The sequence below is a fragment of the Ranitomeya imitator genome, chromosome 10 (assembly GCF_032444005.1).
Source record: "Ranitomeya imitator isolate aRanImi1 chromosome 10, aRanImi1.pri, whole genome shotgun sequence".
Lineage (NCBI taxonomy): Eukaryota > Metazoa > Chordata > Amphibia > Anura > Dendrobatidae > Ranitomeya > Ranitomeya imitator.
The window spans coordinates 126,307,256-126,331,830 of NC_091291.1; the positions used below are offsets into that span (position 1 = coordinate 126,307,256).

General features: G+C 40.4%; 1 protein-coding gene across 1 annotated transcript; it reads left to right on the plus strand.

Annotated features, from left to right (window-relative positions):
- Positions 1-5,571: 5,571 nt before the first annotated feature.
- LOC138651296 (uncharacterized) lies at positions 5,572-23,011 on the plus strand. The gene is made up of 6 exons (XM_069741385.1): positions 5,572-5,754; positions 9,262-9,405; positions 11,738-11,831; positions 12,801-12,901; positions 19,567-19,698; positions 20,750-23,011. The coding sequence occupies exons 1-6, from the start codon at positions 5,595-5,597 to the stop codon at positions 20,881-20,883; spliced, it is 765 nt and encodes a 254-aa protein (XP_069597486.1). The 5' UTR covers positions 5,572-5,594; the 3' UTR covers positions 20,884-23,011.
- The last annotated feature ends 1,564 nt before the right edge of the window (positions 23,012-24,575 follow it).

The window sequence follows — 24,575 nt, forward strand, 5'->3', positions numbered from 1 at the left end:
ATAAATAAATGTTTATTAAAAAAAAGTCTATAACTTTGAATCACCATCCCTTTTTTCAGTTTAAAAATTAAAAAATAAACATATTTGGTAGCGTCTGAAAAAAACTCTTATCTATCAAGATATTTAAATGTAAAAATTGCCATTTTTCTCTTGTTGCATCTCCCTAAAAATGCAATAAAATGCCATCAAATCATCGTAAAAATAGAAACGTCAGCTTGCCACGCAAGAAAAAAATCCCTTGTACTGACCACAATTTTTATTCTTTTTTGGACTAAACCATATAAAACCTTTACAAGTTTGGTATCATCACAATTGCCCTGATTTGAAGAATTACATTGCCAGGTCATTTTTGATGCACAACGGATGCTGCAAAAAGCAAATCCAAAACCAATGGTAGAAATTTTTTTTTTCACCACCCTTGGATTTTTTTACTCTCTTTTAGTATAATTACATGATAAAAATTAATGGTATCATTCAAAGCTACAACTCTTCCTGCTAAAACGAGCTCTCATATAGCTATGTGGATGGAAAAACAAGAAAGTTATGTTTACTGGAAGGGGAGGAAAAACTATAATAATCGACCAGTCGCGATGAGTTTCGAGCAAGAAGATGGGAACTGAGATCTCTAAATTCCCAATTTAACACAGGCCATATGCACTTTGCCATATTTTCCAGCTTCTTACCGCACTGCCGTCCTTTACAAAACATTAGCCAATGTGATCAATGTGACTTAGATGAATTGTTAGGTTTGATGATAGACGTGATGCGCTATGTAAAGTGAAGTGAAATTGAAACTTACTGAGTCATTGTCTGGGTCTTCTGCACGTGGTCTCATTCATCAGCGTATAAAAAAAAAATAAGTCATGCAAACTGGGTTAAGTTAGATCTTGAGACTCCCTGATTTCTCGAGACCACAACGTCCAATTTCCTTCTGAAAACGCGTGCATGTTTACCCGTAATATACACATTGCGAGAGCAGTGGTTTATAAAAAAAAAAAAAAAAAGTGGAAGTGCCACGTGAAGGTGCATAGCTAAGGGTTAATCCCAAAAAATCAAGTCATACCTTATCCATAGAATAGGAGATAACTTGATGATCCCCAGCAATCTTAAAATTGGTGCTTTGGAGCCACGAGTGCAGTGCTCTGCTGTCCTGAATGGAATGGAGGTGCACATATTCGTCCTCCGCTCCATTAGTCGTTAACGTAGCTGCCGAAAAAAAAATTAGTAAAGCGCTCAGCTTTCACCGGCACTTCCATAGATTATGAATGGTGCAGAGGCCGAGCATGTGTACCTTTGCTCCATTCAAGATGAGGCTGTGAATAATAGGGAGATTCAATTGGTCAAGATAGAGATAAGAAAGGTGTCAGCAACAAAGCCAGACTGTCAAATGAGGGTACAAAGATGCCCAGAGATGATAAGGGAGAGGTGCGGAAAGAGGAAAAGGGGAGCTCTGACGACAGGGAGAGGGAGAACTTGGTGACCACCCCTAAAGACTCACTAATTCTGAACCCTAGGCTCCCTATCACCCCAGACAGGTTATTTCACCCCGTGCACCATCACATGCCTAAGCCCTGGCTTCCCCTGGATAGTATGATCGACTCCCCCTGACCGAAGGCACGCCAACGAAACGCGCGTAGAGGCAGTGGCACCATCATCAGGGTATTGGTAAGTTTCAATCCTCTTATGTGTTGATGTTTTCCCTTGTTCAGTGTTTAACATGTCGCCCTTGATTTGTGCCAGTATAATACGGGTACGCCACTATGGTTGGATAGAACTTAGGCTGATTGCATGATATCAATAGTGTCCTTTTACTTTAGTTGGAACTATTACTGCGATTAGGGAACATCTTGAGGTATAATTATTATATCATTATATTCTTAATATTACCAACCCTGTGATGGTGCCACTTTTATATCTGTTTAGATCAATTACAAGCATGTTTTGGCTACTGTTTTTTAATTATATATATATATATATATATATATATATATATATATATATATATATATAGTATGTGTGTTTTAAGTACAAATATTGTTATAGTGATTGTTCTATATACGCTGTTTTTTTTTATATGTTTACTTGTGAGTAGCGTAGAACAGGCGTTCCTACATATCTTACTTGGACTCAATAGTTTTCTGAATACTTTTTTCAGTTCTAACATTGTGCTAATTGTGCATCCTTTAAGCTAGAGGTAACCATCTGATGTTTGACATCCAGAAAGAGACAGACAGGGGAAAAACATACAAAAAAAATGGAAGTCCACAGGTGTCAATAAGGAACACAACTTCTCCATAAATACCTTCTCCAAAGAAGTAATGCGCAGGATAGAAACTCTATAACTGGCAAGGGAGGAATCTAGGAGAGGGTTTAAATAATGAAAGGGGAGTAGTCCCAATTAGTTGCAGCTGACACAGGGACCAGATTAAATAAGGAATTCTTAACCCCTTCCATACCACAGGAAATCATAGACCTGTTTAACTAATGAATGGCGGCACAGCAACCAAAGAGGACCTGTCATCAGATAACCCAGTGTTTCTCAACTCCAGTCCTCAAGACCCCACAACAGGTCACGCTTTCAGGATTTCCTTTGTATTGCACAGGTGATAATTTCATCACCTGCTCAAGCATTAATTCCATCACCTGTGCAATACTAAGAAAATCCTGAAAACATGACCTGTTGTGGGGTCTTGAGGACTGGAGTTGAGAAACACTGAGCTAACCGCTGTGATCTTCTAATGCCAGACACACCACAGGTCCCAGCAGGTTGTGGAACATTCATGACACAGACTCAGTGTGACTGATCAGTAATAAAGAGGATCTGTCATCTGCTGCATTTGAATTGCATGCACGCCTTTTTTTTCTTCATTCTAAATTTACTAGAAAGCAGCAGCAAGCCAGCACAAATATTTTTTACAGAAAAAAAATCTGAAATCCGTGTCAATCAGATATTGTGTGCTTGCTTGTCACAAGAGATTGTTTTTTTTTTATTTATTGTGAAAAAAGGGGAGGGGTAGGGAAGAATAATTATTATTTTAAAACACAAATCAAAATTCGCCAAAATGTAGACATTTAACAGTGACTGTATACCTCACAAAGTGTGCGTTTAACAAATATTTTTTTCCCCATCTGTTTTACTAGTTAAATTTTACATCCCTATCCAAAAAAGTGGAAAAGGTGGCACTCACCAGATAAAATCCATGCTTTATTAGACAAACTTGTAAAATTACATCTTCAGCTGGAGGGAGGGCAGCGGAGTGCGAGGATGAGGGGCCGTTTCACGCTGAATAGTGCTTCTACGAGTCAGTGCCCTGTGGAATCACTATTCAGCGTGAAACGGCCCATCGTCCTCGTACTCCACAGCCCTCCCTCCAGCTGAAGATGTAATTTTAAAAGTAAAACATGGATTTTATCTGGTGAGTGCCACCTTTTTCACTTTTTTGGATACAGCATCATTGTTTCTTCTATGGTGAGCACCCGAAGATTTCGGTAATTGAACCTAAGGCCCCTTTTGCACATCAGTTTTTTTGCCGTCAGTCACAACCTGTTGGCTTGACGGACCGACTGATACATCGCAGGTTGTGAAAAACTGATGCGACGGATTCGGTTTTTGACAGATCCAACTAGTAGATCTGGCTAATTGGATCCTAAATAAATTGGAGCATGCTCAGTTAAAAAACTTAACCCATTGCCGGATTCCGTCATTTGGCAGATCCGGCGCCCATAGGCTTCCATTCGAGCAAACGATGGATGGTGACGGATCCGTCGCTGTCCGATTTTTTTTTTTTTATTTTTTTTTTTTTTGAAGCACACAAAAAAACGTTACTTTGTCCATCGTCTCTGGCCACCGGACAAACAATTTTTGATGGATCCGGCGAACGACGGATGAAACGTGAGGCCATCCATTGCAATCTGTCGCTAATACAAGTCTATGAGAAAAAAACAGATCCGGTGGCATCAGTCACCGGATCCGTTTTTTTCAAAATTCGACGGATTGCGACTGATAGCAAAAAACTGATGTGTGAAAGGGGCCTAAGCGGTATTGTTTTCAGCATTGTTTATTTATTTCTGACAGCCAGCGGCGGTGCGCTGCTCTTTTGAACTTTGTGAGATTCAAATTTTACATCCGTATATGCCCTGCTGCACGTGCTGGCTTTTTGGATGTGTACCTACCTAGCATTTGTTATTGTCATTTTTGAGTAGAGGGTTAAATTTTGTTAAAATAGAAAAAAAAATTAAAGTTGACATTTACCTGTGCATGCTTACTTTTGCACACCTGTTTCACAAGTCCAATTTCTTCCCACACTTATACTGTGGTCTGCTGACACATTTTACTTTCTGTACGTGTACTTATCTAACATTTGTTATTACTTCCTTTTTGTCAAGGGTTGAATGATTAGGACTGAAAAGACTATTAAACATTAATTATAATGTTGTACAAAATGTATGGTGAAAGAGAAAGTGGCACTAGCAAGTGGCACTAGCAATGGAAAGGGTAGCGTAAAAGAAAAAAAAAGCTACCCTAAGAATGTGACAGCAGGAGAAGCACTACCACCACTCTCACCAGCTGTCAGGGCAGTAGTACTGCCACAATTGGTCTCCTTTGCTTCGGGCGAGCATATTAGCTACTGCATCCCAAATATTCATAATCGCATACATGTCATGGAAGAGAACCCAAAGATGGGCAGAGTAAAGTACTGCAGTGAGCGCATTCGCACTGCAGGACTTTGCCCTGCCCTCAACATGGCAGAGAAGTCTACCTGCACAGGAGCGCGATGTCGAGGATGTCCATGCAGGGATGCATTATCCACACAAAGCAAGAAAGATTGGAGGCGCCAGGACCAAAACCAACGACACCCCTCGGACCAGACCACCCAGCAGGAGAGTATAGTAAAAGTCATTTTTCTTCTCTTACAGGTTGGGTTGGGGGCTTATATGCAGCATTATGGAATACTGTATATCAGCCATGAAAGGTGGTGGCCATATATCATATCGGCCAAACCTGGCAACAGGTTTGCTTTAAGAATATCAGAATTTAGAAACCCAAGAACTGGATGGTTCCTTGCTCTTCAGACAATGCTATGTCATTCATCTCACTCTATTCTCTTAATCATTCAAAGGGGAGTTTTACCCTCTAAGTGCAATAACTCTGCTCCAGTTGCCTCAAAAGTTCTCACGAACTTGGTATGCCACCTCTTCTGGGCATGGCTTCCAGTAGTGTTTGTTGCCGGGCACCATGCACTTTTCCAGCTTGAAGGCAATCTCATTACAGACCACCAAACTCCGCTCTAGCTGCTGGCCGTGCATTGACGTATCACAACTCACATGGTCATTCTCTCTGCCAGGCAATACCATGGGGGCTTTTCTTGCTCACTCTCAAGGGAGGCAATACTTTGGCTCTCTTCTGGTCACTCTCTGTGCTTGCCATCTTGCTGCTTTCAGCTCCTTTCTGTTGTGGCTTCCTCCTTGCGAACACAGGAAATTTGTCTGACTCTTAAAGCTTCCTCCCACCGTGAGGATGTATAAAAGACTGACATTTGCCGTATATCTTCCATCAGTGATTCAGTGAGTGATTCTGAACTGTGCGTTGAGTCATGAAAATGGGTCTTACTTGGAGGATGGGTTCATTGATGGCGCTGTGGTGTGTGATACTCATGGAAGGCATTACTACACGTGCTGCTGAGAAATGCCCTGAGGATAATTACAGGGTGGTCATGAACGGACGTTCATTATGCTGCCAGCCATGTGAACAAAGTAAGTATCATCTAGATGTCAAGATTTACATTGCCATAAATTGAATGTTATTTTGCTTCCATCTTACATTTCAATGTAAATTTTTACATGTATAGTAGAATTGGATCTCACCAATCTGACCTGAATGAACCTTAAGAATGGGTTCCTTGAAGCATACGGCTGTCAGGGGACAAGTACCTGGAATTCCTACTCATTTGTATGGGAATTCCGACAACACGTGAAGGAGACCCATTCTCAAGGAAGAGCGTAGAATCATAGAATGTTAGAGTAATAGAATGTTAGAGTCAAATAAGCTTAGAGTTGGAATGTGACCTCAAGGCTCATCGTGTCATCGTGAAGACCAATGATGGTCCCATTGGTTGCATTTACTCTACATTTTTTACATAGACAGTAGATATGCCACAAATGTTTAAGATTGATTACCCCTCTAAGGAAATTTGTGAAATACTTGAATTTATCACAATTTTCAGTCTCTGTCATAGCTTATTAGCAATTCACCTGCATTCGTACCTGAAATCTCCAGTGTCTATGGATCTTATTTTTTTAAGAAAAACTTACTGAGTCATGTTGTTATTGAAGCTCATCTAAAAAAAAATCCATTTCCAGTGGCAATTTCTAGAAACATGAATAATGCATTTTTTTTATTTTTCAATTCATTTTATTTTTCATTGCGCCCCACATAAGATGATATTTCCCATGTAACTGGTGCTGGTATATTACCCCAGTTGCAGGGGAAATGCGGCTTACTGGATTCCTAATAGAACTGTCTTGGTCTCTTTTGACCCAGCATCTCCTGCTCCCTCCCTATAAACAACGATCACATGACCACTGTGCAAGTAGGATGAAGGGTAATCCATGCTTCTTATTACGGCATACACAGTGCTTGTTCAGTGCTGTGTTTACAGCAATCGAGAAGGCAGAGATGGTAATAAACCATCTCTGCCTTCTCTATTGAGAATTCTGCTGTATCGGACAACCGGATCCCTGCTCCCTCAGCTGCATGTGAAGCTGCACTACTATGCAGTGACATTTTAGAATGTCATTGCAGAATAACTCCTTGAAAAGAAAAATCAATAGTTTCATATGCATCATTGATTTTAAATATACATTTAAAAAAATTAAATGATGGTTACTCTTTAAACATTTCGGGGGGGGGGGGGGGCAAAGGGCCACCTTTTGCTATGCATCATCTCTATTATCTTGAGGTCCATAGTTATACTCCTGCACATATGATATAGTGAGCATAGTATGAGCCTAGGTAATATGCACATTATTGCGGTAATTTACATGATATGCCTAAACCATTGACCTCATTCCTTTGTGGTAAACCACTAGGAAATAATGCGTTTTATAAAGGGGACAGTAAAATGTGAAAACTTCTACTTTTTATTGTATACATTTTAATAATAACTTTCTAGAGGTTTTCGAGTGACTTTGCTGCCGCGTCATTCACTTCCAACTATTTGTGGTACAGTCTCAAGTCTATTTGTTTACCTGGAATCATGCGCAGCGATTCTAAGCTTGATGGTCTGTAATTCAGAATTAGTGGGTGGGGGAATTTTCTTACCAGTCTGTGTTAGAACAGAAAAAGTACGGCTGGTCATAGACGTAAAATAACCTTTCAGAAAAAAAAAAAATCACCAATGTCTGATTCACCCAACGACATGGACGATTGAAAAGAGTGTTGGACTGGAAGAGCGTGACTGTTCTGATCTCTTTTATTAGAATACGTACATCCAACCTCCACAGTAGGACTGTCATCACATATTCCTGGACATTCAAGAGCAGCTATATATTCTATTACGTGTCTTCGTTTGATGCCTCCAAACCACTGGACTCCAGCTGGAGTAGGAGGAACATTTTCAACATATCTCACCCAACATTTCTGTCAACAGGGTATGAAATTCCAGACATGGACCCAAACTTTCTATACTGATTTTTGCTACATATGACGATTATTCTACCATTTTGGTAATATACACCGAAAGAATTGTAGCCCAATAACAACCAATCAGGCAATCTTAAAAGCATAATTAGTTTCAAATGTTTTCATGATCTTAATACAGACCTCTGTATGTCAACTACTAATAACCAAGAAGGAAGATCATTGATCCAGTAACAGAGGTTCATTAGTGTGATGTTCTTCTTTAAAGTCTACAGTTGATGCAGAAACAGCCAATCCCAGCAGTAAAGTGATTACCCAACATTAAAATGGTTATCGGGGACTTTGCTTGTCTTTACCTATGGATCTAAGAACATATAAACTGGTAGTTGATAACTACCTGCCTGTGTTGCCCCGTGACGATCTCTGCCAGATCAGAGCCATTGCGGACCACTTCTGGCAGTGATTTTGCATCTTCCCCTGATGTCCCACCTAAGGAGGGAAAGAAATATGTGCTCCATGTTTGATATTGTTATTATTTAGTGGAAGAGATCTGACAGAGAACCGCTCACCTAGATGGGTTGTGTGCGATACAGTATGTACAATAGTAGATCCAAATGAAGGCTTCTGCTTTGACCGCTGAGCTCACACTGGATGGGTGGTGAACAAGTGAAGGTACAAAAAAGTGGAGTCAAATCAACTCCAAAACGCATTGCATGTACCCATGAATAAACTTGTTACATTCTCAAAATTCGTGATACCTTTAGCCGTGCCCAGGATATACCACTCCACTCTTTTTCGTCCATGATGTCACATCAACAGAGGAGCTTCTTCTGATCTGCTCTGCTGATCTGATATCTCAGTTGCCTAAGTGCGGACAACCAGCTGTCAATCAGCATGACAGAGCAGAGCGTAAGACCAAGAGCTTCTCTGTTGATGTGAGGTCAAACGAATCCTCAGAATCTGATGGCTAACCCCTTTAATAAACAGGGAAGGCGTACACAAATAGTATAAAATAGCCAAAGACTCTATGGTCACCTTGCCAAATGTTTGTCTTCTGTACCTTGTCTGATGTTTCTTACCTCTAAACTACACGAATATCCTAGCATGTAGGTGCAGGCACAATGTGCATTTTTAGGTATTTTAAACTACTATGGTGGAGTTTGATTTATTGACATCTTGGCCACCCATTTTCTTTTATTTTAAAAAAGTGGCCCATGGTCATCTAATAATAAAAGAAAAATTTGTACTCGCCTACCGGAACTCTGCTGTCCTTTGGCACGGCTGCGTGTGCCCCAGTGGTCTCCTCGCTTCCGCTTAATGTAAGGTCATCCAGTGATGGCTACAGCCAATCAATTCATCAGCGAGAGGAGAAAGCAAACAGATGAACAACTTCCCTAAGTGGGGACTAAAAATCTGGTCATGATACAAAAAAAGAACCTCAAAAATTCTATTCTGCCATTTCTTCTTAGCTATATTGTCTTTGGAGAAACGGTGAGTCAGCCAAGAGAGCCACCGCTATGGCTGGCACTCAAACGTTATCATGTAATTTTAGATTCCTGAACAGCAAATCCATCTAGTACTGGAGAAATTAAAATATACATTGTTGTTTTTTTCATTTGCAGGTGAAGAATCCCTTGCTTGTCGAAATTCAGACCAACTATTAGAAGAGTGTCGCTGCAGACAAGGCTTTGGCTGTAATTCTAAAAGTTGCAATTCATGTGTCAAGTTGCCAGACTGTAAAAAGAAATCTCAACTCAGGAGATCGGGTAATGTTTCTTCCTTTACTATTTTAGAATATTGAAAACAGAAAATGGAGCTATTATAGTTTCTATAGAGGCGGACACCAGAATTCCCTAAATATACCTTGTTGGGCGGGGGTTGAGGGGCAGGCAGAGTATGGAAGCACCTAGTGCGTCTCTGAAAGGGGCAGATTTATCGATGGCCAACACTTATGCTGTCAGTTCTCTCCAAATTCTCTTTCTTGCTGTATTGGCGCAAACTGAGCCTCCAATTATTCAAATCAGAACTAGAACACAAATTTTGGGGGAAATTTGTGGCCAATTCAATTAGTTAATAATAGAATGATTCTCTATCCGAGACATATAAGAAACTTTGTAATATACCTTAACAGAAAACCGTGAGATTCTATGAGCTGTCCCAGGCCAAAGGTGTAAATGGAGAAGAGCAGGGGCCCAAGGACTGAACCTTGTGGGACTCCGACAGATAGGGGGCGAGGTGAGGAGGTGGTGTGTGTGAGTGGGAGACGCTGAATGTCCGGTCAGTTAGGTATGACGAGATCCAGGATAGGGCCAAGTCTATGATGACAAGGGATTAGAGGGTCTGTAGTAATAGGGTCTGTAGTAATAACTGTGTCAAAGGCAGCCGACAGGTCGAGGAGGAGGAGGAAGGAGTTGTGTCACTTGATATTGACGGTTAATAGATCATTGGTGACCTTAGCTAGGGCAGTTTCAGTGGAGTGGTGTGACCGGAAGCCAGAATGTAAGCGGTCAGAGGGAGCAAGAAGAGAGATGGGAGGACAGTTCAAGGTAGACGTGTTGTTCCAGTAGTTTGGAGGCATAGGGGAGAAGTGATATAGGGCGATAGCTAGATACAGAGGATGGGTCAAGAGAGGGCTTTTTGAGAATAGGTGTGATATATAAGGAGAGCCCATACTAAACAGCCAGCCTCTTCCTGTAAGAGTTGCCACACATTCCTTAAAAAATGCAGTAAAAAGTGTTCAAAGCAGGAAATGCTCTTCAAAATGGTATCAATAAAAACATCAGCTCACTATGCAAAAATGCAATCACTCGCATAGCTACATTAACAGAAAAATAAAAATGTATGAGTCTCTGCAAATGAAGACACAAATGAATTTTTTGGGTTTTCACAAATATCCAACTTTTCTTTTCCACTTAAAAAATAAAAAAAACTTTACAAGTTCAGTATCATTGTAATTGTAGTGGCCTGTAGAGTTATTAATCATAATAAGCATAATGGACATCGTAAAATCCCCAAAAATGGTGGAATTTAGTTTTATTTTTCACCCCACTTGGATTTTTTTTCTATTATATGAATGGTATTATTCCAAGGTACAACTGTGGAAACAAATCCTCATACAGATATTTTGGCAGAAAAAAAGACTCTTGGAAGAAGGGGATAAAAAAAATAGCATGAAAACGAAAAATTGCCCAATCAGGATGGAGTGAAAAGTTTTGCTTAACAGAGTAGAGTCTTATTCTAGCATATGAGAAGTTTAGTACGGTTCCATGCTTAACCATGGAAATTGTGTCTCATCTCTTGAAAAAAACGATGAGACAAATTTAAGCCTAAAGGGGTTTTCCCACAGACAAAGCTCATTTTAATCAATAAATTCCACAATTGGATATGTTTAAATAAAATGTTCCTGTGCCGAGATAATCTTATAAATGTGCACCTGCTGTGTACTATATAATAGCTGTGTCTGACCGTACAGGAACATGGTCTAATCATACCACATCTCCTGGGCAGGGGAGGAAGCAAAAGAGTATACAGACAGGACAGCATGGGGTAGCAGCTTATTCTTTCTGTTTGGTAAAACTTGTTTTTAAACTGGCAAGGAAATGTTTTATCTCACAAAAAAAATGAGCTGCTATACCCGACTGTATTGACTTTATACTCTTATTTGTTTCCTCCCCTGGCCAGGAGCTGTGGTATGTGCCGACCATGAACTGGAGCAGCTCTGCGTGGTCAGACACAGCCATTACACAGTACACAGCAGGAGCACATCTATAAGATTTTCTCAGCACAGGAACATTATTTTTTAACATGTTCACTTGTGGAATTGAATATCATTCAAGGATCTATTGATTAAAATGTATTTTGATTGTAGGAAAACCCTTTAAGTTACACAGGAAATATTGGTTGATTTTCCCCAAAAGTGTGAAATCTTATTCTAGCGACAATTTGAGACTTACGATGTAAACTGAAACGTTTCTATGTTTATGTTTAAAAAAAAAAACAGCAGTTCATGTGATGTGATCATTTTATGTCTGACTATTGATAATCAAACCCATGATTATGGATACAATTCCAATATTCATCATGTCTATTCATTTCTAGAGAAGGAGAGCACAGTGTATGAGTATTATTGTGAAGAGAGTTCGCCTAGGTCGCCTATTAATGAAGAAACTGGAATCTACAAGCCTGGTGAAGGGTGAGTGAATATCATAAGTTCTGATCACCGTATTTTGAATATGGAACATGTAAGATTACTTCTGAATTTGGTAAACGAAATTTCTGGGATTTTGAGAAAGTTGCCTTTGAGCACCAATTGGTGTAAAATAACTCCATCCGGCAATGCCCGTGCTCTGGCGGTCTTTGCCACTTCTGCATGACAACATGTCCATCATTCGTGTGATTACTGCAGCTAATCACTGTCCTTAGTGATGATGCACATTCATTCTGATGTCAGTGAGTGGCTGCAGTAGTCCCATGAATGATGGAGGTGCCATCATCGCTGCAAAATCGGTGAGGACCACCAGAGCTGTGATGAATGATGATTTTTTTTTCTACCGTTTGCTGTTCTTAGGGAAATAAAAAATAAAAAACCCAGACTACTCTTTAACCATTATGATTTTCTCGGCACCTTTTGGAGTCAGATGCTCCTGATTTATTAAGAGGTGCAATTAGGAGCATCTAAGAAGTAGACTGGAGTAAGATTTCTGGCGTTAGTAAGACCAAAGCTCATCATGAATTAGATGAGCTGTGGCATGACACCCAAACCTGCCCCACCACCACCAAACTGGCATGAAAACTCCAAAAGTATCAAACTTTTTGAGAAACCTGAAGTTGAGAAAGTTTTCGCAACTTTTCAAATTGATATACGCCAGAATTCTACCCATATTGCTCCAATGAATCATATGGATTTCTAACTGTCCCCAACTTCTTGCCGATTTTTATCCATTAAATTAGCGAGAGATAGGACACTGAATTATTGGAGCAAAAATAATGCTTTTCTACACAATATTATGACTACGTTTCAGAAACTTATTGGGCAACATACTCTGCCGCAATCAGAGCTACGGTCAACCAGTTGCACTAGTATTTGATGTAAAATAAATGACTGTATTCTTATCAGAAACGTTCAGAGATATGTAGTTAGTCTTTGTTTTCTTATCTACAGTCAAATCTCCATTACAGAACGTAGCAGAAATTACTCCTCCATGTCTTCAACCCAGAAAGCTGAGAGTAAATCGGGCACACCACTTGTCGAAGGCAACAAAGGTAAATGTGACAATGGATCATTCAAGATCTATTTTCGATTCTTTGGTCATGCACATTAGGTAGCTACAGTATTGGCCAAACAATTGTTCAGCCAACGGCTATCTCACCAGACTCTATAATGCACAATAACGGCAGAACACAATGTGTTCTCTATGAAAGAGCCACCGCTAGGATTATTGGGCAGTGGCTTATTTCCTCTCCAAACTTAGGGATCAGGCGTTTGAGTTTAAACCACCCAATCCTTACATTCTCCAACGTAATCTGTCTGAGGACGTTCAGGAGGCTCCGTGTACATAATAAGAAGGTAGGTTAGGCTGACTTTTAGCTAATTTGCATAGATGCTTTTATAAGAAAATTATACACAATAATGGGAATAAACCAAAAGAAACCAATCACGTTGGTCATGTTGCATCTACTGAGACTCATATTTACTGTCATTTTGTTCAAAAAGGTTCAGAATATCTTGAAATATATTGGGCTAAATTAACACTTCAGCTAATTTGAACATAAAGGTTGAGCTCAGCAATTGTGTATTATGTTTTATCCCAGTTCAGATGCATCTACTGTATATATTTTGCACCCCTCATTTTGAGCAACTCTGTCTCTGTTCTAACCACTAATTCAGTAAATGCTCTACTGCAAAGACAAGAGGTCAGCCTCTGTATCCCCCTTAACTGTTCAAAGCCAATCTGACAAATCTCTAATGCTTCCCCACCCTGCAGTTCTTGTTTCTATAGATGTTTAACAGATAGTTGAAAATATAATTTCTGTCTTTAGTAAGAAAACAGAAATACAGTGAGGGAATCTATACAAGGATTGGCTGCAGTGTAAACTCCCATCACTCACACTGTCGGTCTATAGTATCTGAAAGTGTTATGTAGAGTTTATAGTAGTCTATAAGATGCAGCTTTACACAGCTTCCTCTGCCTCCTGCTTGTCAGATCTGTCAGGGAGAAACCTATCAAGAGCAGGAGCCAAAGGAGATGGACTGAATAGCATCACATAGAGTATATTACAATTTTAAAGATTGCAGTTCTTGTCTTCAAGCTAAAGATTAGAGTTTATGGTGTGTTTGGGTAATGTGAGGTGGTCTTACAATGCTGAGATGGGTGGTAAGGAAAATAGTGTTTAGGAAAGCGCTATGGAGTGTGTCTTAATTATTTTTTTTCATCTAGGGGTATGCTCAGTCCTACTGTATAATTGGGACAAATATGAATTTAATGTTTATTGTGTATACATATATATATATATTGTAAGGAGGCAGCTTGACAAGTCATGGATGGGAGGTATGTGTTCCCGAGATGCCAAGTCTCAGTGATGTAGGATCCGGAGAAGTAGGCTCCAGCATATTTAGTGCTGAGAGGTGTTTTTATGTGCCCCGTATATGGGTCTGGATTTTACGAGCAGCTAAAAGAGCTGAGTGGGATCAGCAGCTCACTTACCGCCAGTCCAGGTCTTTGATGGTCTAATTTATGGTAGCTGTGGCTGTCTCACTTGGTCTGTGTGTTTTGCAAGGTGAGGAAGCCTTGCATGTGCTGCTCACACCCTGCTGGAGTCTGAGAGGAAAAGACTCAAATTGAACGCCTGAGTCGTGTGTTATATGGACTGGTTATTTTTCTGTTTTGTTCTGTGATACCTTTGTTTGCCTGGAAGAACCTGTGTTATTTTTGTTACTACTGATAGTCTATGAGCTCAAACTCTTAATATACCACGTGATATACCACTTGTGTGTGAACCAGCACCTATCACAGAGTCGATCCCTCACTATATATATATATAGCAATAATTTATTGTTTAGGCCTGCAAATAAATTTGCAAAGGGCTGAAAAATCTTGATCGTAAACTTAGTCTATCATTGCTGCCCCCAAAGTTCCCAAAAATGATCAGTTCTTGAAAATAAACACCTTTTCTCTAGAAGCTCAGCTTGTGGTAAGCAGAAATGACAAGTTAACTCTCCGGAAGTTACAGACGCAGTGATTAAGAAGTCTTTGAATCTCTTCTCTTCCTCTGTGGAAAAATTTTACCCAGCGCAGCCAACATACTGTATATGAAATGTGTCACTCTCATCTCTATATATTTTCTTTGCATGTTTTTACATAATATCAAACACTAAAAAAAAAACGCTTATTATTTCACAAAGCAAATACTGCCAATATTATATATGTATGTGTGTGTATATGTATATATATATATATATATATATATACTGAAGAGCCCGGTGTTGCCTGGGCATAGTAAATATCTGTGGTTAGTTAAAGCACCTCACATCTTATTTTCCCATCACGCCTCTCATTTTCCCAATCACATCTCTCAGTTTCTCCCTCACTCCTCTCATTCCCCCCCTAACACTTGTCTTTTCGACCTCACATCTGTCATTTTCCGATCACTCCACTATTTTCCCTCACTCCTCTCAGTTTGCACTCACACCTTTTCATTTTCACCTCACACCCCTCATTTTCACCTCAGTATATACATGTTTGTCATCTCCCTTATAAATAGTATACACCTGTATGTCATCTCCTGTATATAGTATATACCTGTATGTCATCTCCCCTGTATATAGTATATACCTGCTGTGTCATCTCCCCTGTATATAGTATATATCTGTGTCTCCTCCTGTATATAGTATATACCTGTATGTCATCTCCTGTATATAGCATATACCTGTAGGTCATCTGCTTCTGTATATAGTATATACCTGTGTGTCATCTCCTTCTGTATATAGTATATACCTGTATGTCATCTCCTCCTCTATATAGTATATACCTGTGTCATCTCTCCTGTATATAGTATATACCTGTGTCATCTCCCCTGTGTATAGTATATGTCATCTCCCCTGTATATAGTATATACCTGTGTCATCTCCCCTGTGTATAGTGTATATATATATGTGTGTCATCTCCCCTGTATATAGTATATATCTGTATGTCCTTTCCTCCTGTATTAGACCTCATTCACACGTTATTTGCCCAGTATTTTTACCTCAGTATTTGTAAGCTAAATTGGCAGCCTGATAAATCCCCAGCCAACAGCAAGCCCTCCCCCTGGCAGTATATATTAGCTCACACATACACATAATAGACAGGTCATGTGACTGACAGCTGCCGTATTTCCTATATGGTACATTTGTTGCTCTTGTAGTTTGTCTGCTTATTAATCAGATTTTTATTTTTGAAGGATAATACCAGACTTGTGTGTGTTTTAGGGCGAGTTTCGTTTGTCAAGTTGTGTGTTGAGTTGCGTGTGGCGACATACATATAGCGACTTTTGTGAGATGAGTTTTGTGTGGCGACATGTGTGTAGCAACTTTTTGTGTCGAGTTGCATGTGACAGGTGTTAAGGACTGGCGGAACGCACCAAGTATAGATGGTAAGAAACTAGGTGCGTTCGCAGTCCGAGGTCCACCGTGCAGGTAAAAGACCCTGCAGCTAGCAAGACGGACAATATGGCGGTACACTAAAGGATACACGCGTGGGTTAAACCTCACCCAGCGTGAAGAAAGCGATCCTGTTAATTCACAGGACCGCAGTACCGCACTAGTGCGCGAGCAAGTGGTCAGCGGACTTAACCCCAGAAGGGATTGGAGCCCGATTAGACCCTTGCTGGCGTAACACCGCAACTGGGTGTGTAGAGAACCTTAAGAAATATAAGTGCACAAGAGTGCGAGCGATGCCGCACTAACGGACGCCACTAACCACCCAGACTCGGGTATGGAAAGCGCAAGGCAGGCGCATGGCGCCGTACTGGCAGGCACAGCTACAGGACGCTGAGATGTGTGTTTAGTGCTGTAGGATAAGTCGGGCGCTAGGTAGCAGCCATACACCTTCCGCGAACAGACATTCAATAGGGTAGGGGTTTCCAAGGACGACTTGCACTCACAACATACACACATTAGCAATTGTTTGACAATACTAGCGCATGGCCGTGCGGTCATGCGCAGTTTATATAGCAGCAGCACAGGAAGTGGCCACAGCACTTTTGCCCTTCTAGGACCTGCCAAGAGGACCAATGGAATGTGCTGCAGAGCCTGAGCACATGACCCTCGATCTCCAACGGGAGACCTTACGCTGGGCATGCTCAGTACATGCAGACAAGGACTTAGTCCCAGAGAAGTCCGCTCGCTGCTGACCAGCACTGACTTTAATGGCAGAGACTGGAGAAGCAGCACTAACTCTCAGAACAGAGTGAGAATGAGCAAGACGCTGGGACCGACGTCCTTGCTGAGCAGGCTCCACTGCGGCTGGACAAGAATGGGAGACCGCAGCGGAAGTGGCTCGAGATTCCCCCTGTGCAGAAGCGGGAACTCGACCCCTAACAACAGGTTAGTGTAGCAAGTTGTGTGCAGCAAGTTTTGCGCATGGTGAGTTTTGCGCGTGGCGAGTTTTATGTATGGTGCCTTTTGAGTATGTGCAAGTTTTATGTGAGGCAACTTTTGCATGTGTTGCAACTTTTGTGCATGTGGCAATTTTTCCGCGTGTGCAAGTTTTGCGTGTGGCGAGTTTTCCATGAGGTGAGTTTTGCACTTGTGGCGAGTTTTGCGTGAGCCTAGTTTTTGCATGTGGTGAGTTTTGCGCGTGGCGAGTTTTGAGCGGCGACTTTTGTGTTTCGACTTTTATGTGGCGAGGTTGGTGTATGTGTGGTGACATGTGTGCTGAGGGTAATGTGTTCAAGCACGTGGTAGTGTGTGGCGCATTTTGTGTGTGTGTTCATATCCCCGTGTGTGGTGAGTATCCCATGTCGGGGCCCCACCTTAGCAACTGTACGGTATATACTCTTTGGCTCCATCGCTCTCATTCTTTAAGTCCCCCTTGTTCACATCTCAATTTGCCTCCAACACTTTTCCTTATGTAGATAGGGGCAAAATTGTTTGGTGAATTGGAAAGCGCGAGGTTAAAATTTCACCTCACAACATAGCCTATGACGCTCTCGGGGTCCAGACGTGTGACTGCAAAATTTTGTGGCTGTAGCTGCGACGCCTCCAACACTTTTCCTTTCACTTTTTCCCCATTATGTAGATAGGGGCAAAATTGTTTGGTGAATTGGAAAGCGCGGGGTTAAAATTTTGCCTCACAACATAGCCTATGACGCTCTCGGGGTCCAGACATGTGACTGTGCAAAATTTTGTGGCTGTAGCTGCGACGGTACAGATGTCAATCTCGGACATACACACATACACACATACACACACACATTCAGCTTTATATATTAGATATATATATATTTATAATGTATGAGAGAGAGAGTAAAAAATTGGAACAGCACCAAAAAACTACCTCAGTTAACGTGCAAAGCTTTTCAAACCAACAATTCAATGGTTCCATAGAATATAGTAAGAAAAGAAACATAGCACAAAAAATTGAAAAAAGTGGACCTTATTTCCCATTGGCATGGTGACGTTTCAGATATAGTATCCTTTCTCAAGCTCATTACCATCGTTAGGAAAGGCCAGGTGAAGCAAATTTCCCAGCTTTATAAAAACCCAGCCTCATCTAACCTTGTGCCAAAAAACAGCAGCCATGGGTTTTTCTAAGCAGCTGCCCAGGACTATGAAAATGGTGGAAGCCCACAAAGCAGGAGAAGGCTATAGGAAGATAGCAAAGTGTTTTCAAGTTGCCCTTTCCTCAGTTTGAAATGTAGTTAAGAAATGGCAGTTATCTTGACCTCAACTGTTCCTGTTAAGGCCTGGAAGACCAATCTAAATTTTAGTCACAGCAGCTCGTAGGATTGCTAGAGAGGCAAATCAGAACCCCCACTTGACTGCAAAAGACCTTCAGAAAGATTTAAGATTCTGGAGTTGTAGTACATTGTTCTACTTTTCAGAGGCACCTGCACAAATACACTTCATGAAAAAGTCATCAGAAGAGAACCTCTCCTGCACCATCACCATAAAATTCAGTATCAGAAGTATGCAAAGGAACATCTAAATAAGCTTGATGCATTTTGTAAACAAGTCCTGAGAACCAAAGAGGTTAAAATATAACTCTTTGGCCCCAATGATCAAAGGTATGCATGGGGGAAAAAAGGAACAGAATTTCAGGTGAAGAACATCTTGTCACCCATTAAGCATGGGGGTGGATCAGTCATGCTTTGGGGTTGTGTTGCAGCCAATGGAATGGGGGAACATTTCACAGGTAAAGGGAAAGAATGGATTCAATGAAATTTCAACCATTTCTAGATGCAAACATAACACCATCTGTAAAAAGCTGAAGATGAAAAGAGGATAGCTTCTACAAATAGATAATGATCCTAAACACACAATAGACAACCTCAAAAGGCACAAGCTGAAGGTTTTACAATGGCCCTCACAGTCCCATGATCATTGAAAATCTGTGGCTAGGCCTCAAAATAGCAGAGGATGCAAGTCGGCCCAGGAATCTCACAGAATTGGAAGAATTTTCCAAGGAAGAATGGGTGAAAATCCCTCAAACAAGAATTGAAAGACTCTTGGCTGGTTACAAAAAAGTTTGTGATGGTTTCAAAAGGGGGTGCTGCTAGGTACTAACCATGCAGGGTGCTCATACTTTTGCATTGGCCCATTTAACTTTTTGTAATTTTTTAAATGTAAAATATGAATATGTGTCTATTTGCCTAAAGTACAATATGGCATTCCTATCATTAGTTTCCACGTACTGTATCTTTGATATCCTCTCTCTTATTTTCCCCAGGAACTGTTTTCACCAGCTGGACTTCTCTGGCGCTATACTTGGCTTTAGCGGTGTTTATTATCGTGTTAATAACAGTTACCATTCACCTTCTCATATGGAAAATGAAGGCAGTGCAAATATTGAAAATTGCAGGTGTGTATTATAATGTACAGTAAATAACGCCATAAAGCAGAATTAAACTTATAAAATCAATGCAAAGTTAAAAGGAAACTATCAGGTCCCTTGACTGTCATCAAGCGTTACAAAGTGGTGACAATTTTTGGGGAAATTTTTTACAAAAATTTAATTTGCTTTTGTTGTCTTTTTCCAAGACTTGTAACATTTTAATTTTTCATGATCTGGGGCTGGGTGATGGCTTATCTTTTTAGACCCTGACCTGACTATTTACTGATACCATTTTGATGTAGATACGATGTTTTGATGGCCTGTTATTGCAGTTTATTGTGGCGGCCAAAAAACATAATTCTGGCATTTTGAATTTATTCTCGTTATGCCGTTTATCGATCGGATTAATTTACTTTATATTTTGATAAGTCAGGCTTTTACTAATACAGCAGTACCGAATACATGTATTTTTTATTTTTCACAGAAAGATTATAATGATAGGCACAGGGATCATCAGCAGACCCTCTGCTGTCATGACAACCCATCATTGCCTCGAAATCGCGTCACTGGCGCCAATGAGAGCATGGATCAACGTCCCAGCTGCCGGTGCTTGTTAAATGCCGCTGTCAGATCCATCCATGGCTGTTAAAGTCACATGGTGGCTGTTTAAATTAGCCATCATATGTAGCGATAGATGTAGGCTCAGCATCCGAGCCCGCATGGACACAACTTTTGACGTACATGTATGAAATAATTAATGATAATTCATGCTGAGGGTGAAACTGGTGAAAAATGCAGCCTACAAGTCCTGGAAAAGCCAAAATTAGTGTTGCACACATATCATAGCCTTTTCCGAAAAGTCACCTGAAACTACAGATAAAATCTTTACAATTTCTGGTTCAAAATTTACTAAGATTACAATTATTGAATATAAATTAGTAAGATTATGAAATGACAACAAAAAGCTCAAAACTACTTTGTGCTGTTTGGATGTAAATGTCGAAGTTGATTTTTTTTTAATTTCTTTTAGCTTTTTCAATGTTTTGTCTCTATCGTAAATAAATGTTAATTTCTTTAGGAGATCAATTCCCACCTCACATCATCGTTAATAAGAATGCTAAGGAAGACACAGATTCCTGGAGCTGTCAATATCCTGAAGAAGAACATGGAGAAGAACATGGAAACGGCCTAGTACATAAGCTCGATGTCTAGTGAATCAACCAAGAGGGCTTCAGAGCGAGAAACAACGACAAACTGACCTTGTTTCTTCGAACTGATTCTTTGCATGTGATGTAATGCCTACTGGACAGTCTTTAGGAAAATGGGCAAATGGCAAAATACTCAATGTTCGAGAACAGCAAACGGTTCTAGTGGAATATTGTGGTTGCATAGGTTTATTTCAAGTGAAGAAGATGAAATGGAAACTACGTTTCCACTTGACATTTTCTCACCAAAAGTTTCAATTTTTTATATCCGCAATGGGTGAAAACTACTCACCAACTAGTTGTAGACTAAAGTATTATCATAGTGCAAATATGACAGTGTTGTTAGCTACTTGTTTGTCCCTGTTTTGTGTCTACACAGAGTGCATACCCCTTAAAATACTGCTTCATGGTTCACACTTGGACATCTCCAGTGAAAAAACAACATTTCACAGATCTCTTACAGACCCATGTCCATTATTATGTATGCAAAGGCATCCCATTCGAAGGATCTTCAATCTTCATATTCTACTTTTTACTAATTCACTAACAGAACGCTGTCTGGCTTATTACAGATATAGTTGAGCTGTACATTCTACATTCTCTGTATCTTAGCGGGGAGAAAGTAAAGGGCTGCAATAAGTCAAATCTCCTAGTATTCCTCAGACTGAAATGAAAGGAACGAGCAGCATGAAAGTGAATATAACGAACCAGGAACAAAGTATAGACCACTCCACTGGAAACAAAAAAATTTCACAGCGCTCTTAGATACCCATATACAGTTTATATAAAAAAAACTATCCTTCAAAAGTCTGTCTTCATGCTGTGGTCTTCATGCTTCTTCATCCTGAAAGATGTCTGATTTGTTACAGATGCATGTAGAAAAGCCGCTGAGACACCATCACGTGTTTCTCAACGCAAGCAATAAATAGCCAGGTCTTTCACCGGGAATGAACAACCACGGGAAGGGCAGCATCCAAAAAGGAAAACCACCTATGCCAAAACATGGTATCCATCCACGGACAGCTGTTTCGGGGTATTTGCCCCTCATCAGTGTGGAGTAGGAAACTTGCTATTAGGAGCAGTGCCTGGTAAAAGGACTATAAACATAGGTGGTTTTCCTTTTGGGATGCTGCCCTTCCTGTGGTTGTTCCTTCCCGGTGAAAGACCTGGCTATTTATTGCTTGCATTGAGAAACACGTGATGGTGTCTCCGCGGCTTTTCTACATGCATTTGCATATTTCCCATAAGGGATGGGGGCAGTGTTCTGGATCACTGCGTTGAGAAACACGTGATGGTGTCTCCACGGTGTTGGATGTTTTGATCTCCCCGAGGTCATTCATCCTTATGATTTGTTACAGATACAGTTGAGCTGTAGTCCGGTCTCGGTCACAGTTTCTACATTATTTGTACCTTAGCGGGGAGAAAGTAAAGGGCTACAATAAGACAAATCCAAATGGAAGAAGTCAGCAACGTGCAAGTGGAAATGACTAACTTAAAGCATAGCATAGAAAATTCCAGTAAAAAATTGAATATTTCACAGCGTTTTTAGATGCCCATATGCAGTAGATATAGAAAAATGTCCTCTTCAGAGCTCAGTCTTCATGCTGTGGTCTTCATGCTTCTTCTTTAATCCTATAATACAGTTGAGTCCGATCTCGGTCACCGTTTCTACATTATCTGTATCTTAGCAGGGAGAAAGTAAAGGGCTGCCATAACTCAAATCTCCTCCTACTATGCCTTATGCTGAAATAGAAGGAGTGAGAAGTATGCAAGTGGATATGAATAACCTAACGAACAGCATAGACCACTCCAGTGAAAGTTTTCATAGTGCTCTTAGATATCCACATACTGTATACATGCAAACACTTACCCTTCGAAAGCTTTGGTTTTGGTGGGCTGTGATCTTCACGATTCTTCTCCTTCTTCCTGATGATGTTGGATTTGTTAGAGATGATGTTGAGCTATAGTCCTGTCTCAGGTACTGTTTCTACATCTTTTGTATCTTAGCAGGGAGAAAGTAAAGTGCTGCAATAAGTCAAATCTCCTCCTACTAGGACTCGCAGTGAAGTGAAAGGAGTGAGCAGCTCCCAAGTGGGTATTACCAACCTAATGCATAGCCTAGACCCGGGGTGTCAAACTGCATTCCTCGAGGGCTGCAAACAGGTCATGTTTTCAGGATTTCCTTGTACTGCACCGGTGATAATTTAATCACCAACTCATTATTTGTGTAGGTGATTAAATTATCACCTGTGCAGTACAAGGAAATCCTGAAAACATGACCTGTTTGCAGCCCTCGAGGAATGCAGTTTGACACCCCTGGCCTAGACTAGTCCACTGAAAATTGAAAATTTCACAGTGCACTTACGTACCCATACACAGTATATATTTTGGTTCTGGATACCCTTATATTCAGGACATATAGCAAAATTAGAGGGATCCTTTAATCATGATTCACTTTTTGAGTCTTGCACATGACTTTATTGGCCTTAACTTTTTTTTGTTTTATGTTCTAAATAATTATTTTGTATGTCATTTGTTTTTCAGTTTTTTCAACTTTAGGTTTTTGGAAATTTTATACTAAAATATAAAAAGTAAACTGCCGAACTATTTTGTCATATTGATAAATTAATTCATAGTATCGGGAAAAAAAAAGGTAGACGATGGGTGTTTGTTGGGTTAAGGCAAAGTGTTTTATTGTGTTTTGTATTTTTTTTTGTAACTTGTGTATTACTTTTTCTTTTTTATGTATATAAAATGTCATAAAAAGAAATCTGGTAACATTCAATCTTTGTGCCTACTGTTTTCATATTCTGCTACACCTTGAAGAGTCCCTGTTAATCCTTGGCTAAAATATTATCATAGCTGATCTACGGCTACAAAGAACTAAGAGCTCCGCCATAGTGAGGGCATACGCACACTGAATTCAGGAAAAGTAGTCACATTGTGGGCAAGTTAAAGGGAAGGACAGCCTCTATTTCTTATATGGATAAATGGTATGTTGTCGAAGAAAAGCTTTAAAGGGATGACTGCCTGAAAGCCCTGAAAGACAACCCATAGCTCCAGTCCTGAGAAATAGAAACATACACATAAGGGTATATGATGATAAAAGCACAATAGGAAGCTGACAGTTCATTGAGGTACAAGGCCAGGTGGCCGGAGGGTCACAAATTGTCTTCTCCGAACATCTCCATGGTGCCAGATGACCAGTGGATACCAATCCTGGCTTTCCCAAATGTATCCATCGGGCTCAAGTGACCGATGGGTCCAAATACTGACTACCCCAAACATATCCATGGTTTTATTGGTGGTCAATGAAGCAGATTGACGGACTACACCTCAACAAACCTGGGAAACACACATTCGCCAGAAGACTCGCTACACTCATCAGGAGGGCGTTAAACTAGAAGAAGAGGGGACGGGAAGAAAAACATTAGACTCGAACAAAGACGACCCAGGAAAACATACTCAGAAGGGAGGTAAGAACATTTCTAAAACAATCCACAGTGAGGAGATTGGAACAAAACAAAATCCTCTAAACTGCATGCTCGCAAACGCCAGAAGCCTGACAAACAAGATGGAAGAACTAGAAGCAGAAATATCTACAGGTAACTTTGACATAGTGGGAATAACCGAGACATGGTTAGATGAAAGCTATGACTGGGCAGTTAACTTACAGGGTTACAGTCTGTTTAGAAAGGA

Bases quoted from the DNA above. Each gene is read 5' to 3' on its own strand.
- LOC138651296 (XM_069741385.1), top strand. From the start codon at position 5,595: ATGAAAATGGGTCTTACTTGGAGGATGGGTTCATTGATGGCGCTGTGG. The intron at 9,406-11,737 runs GTAATGTTTCTT...ATTCATTTCTAG, and splicing joins ATCTCAACTCAGGAGATCGG to AGAAGGAGAGCACAGTGTAT. The intron at 12,902-19,566 runs GTAAATGTGACA...TATTTTCCCCAG, and splicing joins ACTTGTCGAAGGCAACAAAG to GAACTGTTTTCACCAGCTGG.